This window comes from Odontomachus brunneus, unplaced genomic scaffold (assembly GCF_010583005.1).
Source record: "Odontomachus brunneus isolate Ranch 3 - 2012 unplaced genomic scaffold, Obru_v1 Obru_scaffold_060, whole genome shotgun sequence".
NCBI lineage: Eukaryota > Metazoa > Arthropoda > Insecta > Hymenoptera > Formicidae > Odontomachus > Odontomachus brunneus.
In genome coordinates this window covers 1,509,916-1,514,092 of record NW_022639510.1, presented here as the reverse complement: position 1 = coordinate 1,514,092, position 4,177 = coordinate 1,509,916, and the positions used below count along the sequence as shown (strand labels likewise).

General features: G+C 36.9%; 1 protein-coding gene across 1 annotated transcript in view; it reads left to right on the top strand.

Moving 5' to 3' along the window:
• LOC116846032 (probable allantoicase) overlaps window positions 1-3,629 on the top strand; it is a 3,712-nt gene extending 83 nt beyond the window's left edge. The window contains exons 2-7 of the mRNA XM_032819351.1: window positions 505-512; window positions 917-1,130; window positions 1,215-1,300; window positions 1,447-1,857; window positions 2,348-2,533; window positions 2,620-3,629. Of these exons, the coding sequence (XP_032675242.1) occupies window positions 505-512; window positions 917-1,130; window positions 1,215-1,300; window positions 1,447-1,857; window positions 2,348-2,533; window positions 2,620-2,751 (1,037 nt within the window). The 3' untranslated portion in view covers window positions 2,752-3,629. The remainder of the gene's footprint in view (window positions 1-504; window positions 513-916; window positions 1,131-1,214; window positions 1,301-1,446; window positions 1,858-2,347; window positions 2,534-2,619) is intronic.
• Window positions 3,630-4,177: the final 548 nt, after the last annotated feature.

Genomic DNA, 4,177 nt, shown 5'->3' with positions numbered 1-4,177 from the left:
TTTAGTTTGCGTAGTATTTTAACTTCACTCTCTGAATAGCATCTGCTTTAATTTATAAAAACATAAACATGTAGATTTAAATTTAAAAATATGAAAATGTAAATTATATCAAGTTTCAATACACACATATTACAATTACATAAGAGGGATCGAGGTAAGTTGACATCTATATCATACGTGAATAGTTTAATCGCTAACACGTTGAACGCGCATATGAACCCTCAACATACATATTTATCAGATCAAAAAATTCACTAGTGATTTCGTTTGTATAATTTACAGACATGATATACATAACATATGATATGACATAATATAGTATCATATGAGATAAAAAATATATGTGATGTAATATGTGTGTCAAGCTGTCAAAATAATAGATTAGTCGAATATAGTCGACTGGATGGATTAATCATAATGTATATACATATCCAGAGACCACGAAAAACGACTGGAAATCATTTGTGAAATGAAATCTTAATCTGGACGGCTAATAAAACGAAGACTTTATTGTATGTGAAGCTTGTTATGTATAATTCATGTATAGCGGAAATCCCAAGGCCTAGTTGGTTACCGAGATAAGTTGACAGAACCAATTATTTCTAGTATCTTCTAACAAGTTACAGAATTAAGCAAATAAGATGTCAAAAATGAAATTCTTGCCTGCTTAATTCTGAAATCTATCAAAGACAGCAACAGAAATAATTGATTTTGTCAACTTACCTCGATCCCCCTTATGTAATTGTAATATGTGTGTATTGAAACTTGATATAATTTACATTTTCATGTTTTTATAAATTTAAATCTACATGTTTATGTTTTTATAAATTAAAGCAGATGCTATTCAGAGAGTGAAGTTAAAATACTACGCAAATTAAATAGCACGTTCAACAACTCAACTATTGTTTTATGTTAGGAGGAGGAACCTGTGTGGAAGGAGGGCGAGTACACAAGTTTCGGCAAGTGGATGGACGGATGGGAGACTCGGAGGAAACGAAAAGCAGGAAACGATTACGTAATTATCGCGTTAGCAGCCGAGACGCAGGTATCACACGTTTGCGTAGACACCTGTTTCTTCACCGGCAATTTTCCACCCAAGTTCTCTGTACGCGGTGACAAGTTGTCGGCAGGTTCGCGAGAGACAATTCTCGTCATTGTTCTTCGTTCAAATGGGAAACATTCCGCATATTGATTCGCTAATACTGACGTTTCAGAGGCGTGGTGTCAGAACCGGGACGGTAAACTAGGCGGCGAAGCGTGCGAGGATGATTACGAACGCGTCTCTTCTCTTCACTCGGAGGTAACTCAAAAAATTTAGCAAAATTTTATTCCCATGTGATTTTCATCTGATAATAATAAAACAACAATATCAACCATTGTTATCTTCTTTCTTTGTTTTGCTTTACTATAAAATGATCGATCAACAATCGTCGCACGTCATTTTAGAACTGGCCAGTCCTGATTCCGACGCAGAAACTGGAGGCCGGTTACCCATATACACGTAAGAAATTCTTCAAGGTATCTGCGAGCAGAATGTTTACTCATTTGCGGCTTGACATCTTCCCGGACGGCGGTGTCGCCAGGTTACGCGTTTACGGAGTGACGAAACATGTAATAAAATCGATTGCTAAAGTAGACGCAAGTAGCGACGCTTTCGCCGCGGACACGATATCATCAGAGATCGATCTGGTCTCCAGAATAAACGACGGCGGCTGCGTGGACTACAGTAATGCTCATTATGGGCATCCTAATAACGTAATAAAATCCGGGAAAGCGACGAGCATGGCCGACGGATGGGAAACCGCAAGACATTACGACAGATCCCTCACTGTTGAAGTTACGGATGCAGATCTGCAGGTATGTGCAAAAGCATAAGCTACTACGCGGAAAGAATTTTATAGTAGGAATTCGAAATTTATGGAAATTTTGTAGGGAAATTTTTCAGAAAGATATTTTGAAGAAAAGATATTAGAAGATAAGGAAAGAAGAAGGAGATATAGGAAAAGACTAGGAGATTTAGAAGATATTTTGGAAAAAAATATCGAGTTTTGTAACCGAATAGATTGACATTCTGCAGTAATTAATTACTCTTTCATTTCGTATATATGCTATTTACATTTCAAAAATTAAGATGTGTTATTAAAACATTTTTAATTTAAACAAATTAATAAAAAATTAAAAATTTTTTAATAATATTTATTTGAGCGCAACATGTATTTTTGTGTGTATGTGCAGTTTAACTTGAATTTAAACTCTGTTCTCGTATCAAACACGTTATTAAGATAGAGTTTGAACTTAAATCTACGTTAAAACTATTTATTAGGAAGTCTAAACGATCCAATTCTAGATGCCAGGGTGCGAGTGGGCTGTATTTAAATTGGGACACACCGGTGACGTCAAATTTACCAAGGTTGTAGTCGATACGGCATACTTCAAGGGAAATTCTCCATACAGCGTGAAAGTGGAGGGAGGCTACGTTTCCGCACCGAATTCAATTCCGTCACAGTGGAAAGCTGTCGTGCCTTTTCGAAGAGTACGTTCGATTTAATCTCAATGTTGATTTGAGCATTTCGAAACTCGACCCATACATGCTCATTACGACTCGCGTAATTTTTGCAGATTAGTCCCGATTGCGAGAACGAGTTTTCCGTCGAGAGAGAGTGGGACTACGTGTCTCATGTAAAAGTGACAATTACGCCGGACGGTGGTTTATCGAGGCTACGAATTTTTGGTAAACTGCGCAAAATCTAGTCGAACTCGAGCAGCACTCTTTATTGATTTCAATCTCTACGTCCTCGCTTTCTATCTCGTGTCCTTGTGTCTCCGACAACTGCTTACTTCATATTTACTACACCCAACTCTGTTTATTGTTTGACATAAATATAAGAAACGTTACAGTGATCGAGTTTATCGAGATAAAAACTCAGAAAAGAAGCTACTGATACTCGTCGCACAATGACTTTAAGAATGTCATTTAAAAAGTAATCGAATAATAAAATGGCCAGTAATTTCCTTGGAATGTGGAATTAGAAATGTGAATTCTATTTCATTAACCCTGCAGATTCCACCAAATTTGAAGGACCATATAATGAAGAATCTCAAGATATAACATTATACACGGGGAAAATATTGTAAAAAACTACGTTAAAATTGTATTTCTCTTTCCAACTGTTTTTTGTAAAACTGAGTTATACTAAAATTGCAGTATAAACTTCCAGACAACACAAATCCCAAAAGAGATGTCTAAAAGAAATAGAATGCTTTTTGAACGTCTTTAATGGGATGCCAAAATGGATGACAAACTCCAAAAAGATCGATAAATTAAAGCCTATCGTTACTAACACAAGCGCGTTATTATTTTCGTACTTCTATATAAATCTATAAATGTGTCTATCTATATCTGCTTTATTTTATCACGCTAATAGGAGACATAACGACGCACATATATAAAAATCTTTTTCTTTCTGACGCACATATATAAAAACTTTTCTTATATTTTTAAGCTCCACTGAGTTGCAAAAACACGTTCTTTGAAGTTTTTGTTAGCGAAACAAACACACACCTGCGGCACGTACAAGCTCTGCAGAACTTTCTGTATCAAGCAATAAATATTAACGCAAACAGCTCAATATGTTAATTTAAACATTTTTCTTATAATTCTTGTCACATTGAGTAATGCTCCAATTTATTATTGCACGTATTTGCAGTGTGCAAAAGTATCTATAATTGTGCGCAACCAATACGACGTAAACTTTGCGGAAAAGGTCAGTATTTCAGTGAAGTCAGTGAAGTTTTTAAGTAAGGCATCTTCTTAAAGGAGAAGGAGAAGGAAGGGGAAAACTTGTCGAGGAAAAATGTTGCGATTTAAAAAACTAACTGCGCGGACATAAAGCGTAAAAAGACTACGACATTTCTGCCGTCAAAATACGAATGTTACGCGTGTGGTATGGCGAGTAGCGCAACCTTTAATCATCTGACGTGTCCGAACTGCGTGTGTACACAGCGTGGATAATTTCTCCGTGCAATTACACGCAGAGGCAAAATCAACCGAGACGAGTGAATCGCGCCCCAATCCGCTCCGTCGTTAACTTCGTCGCGATCCTTTTCGCGATTTGCGAAGCTCGTTACGTTCGGCGAACCGCGCAATCCGTTCCGCGCGGAAATTACGAACGCTCAG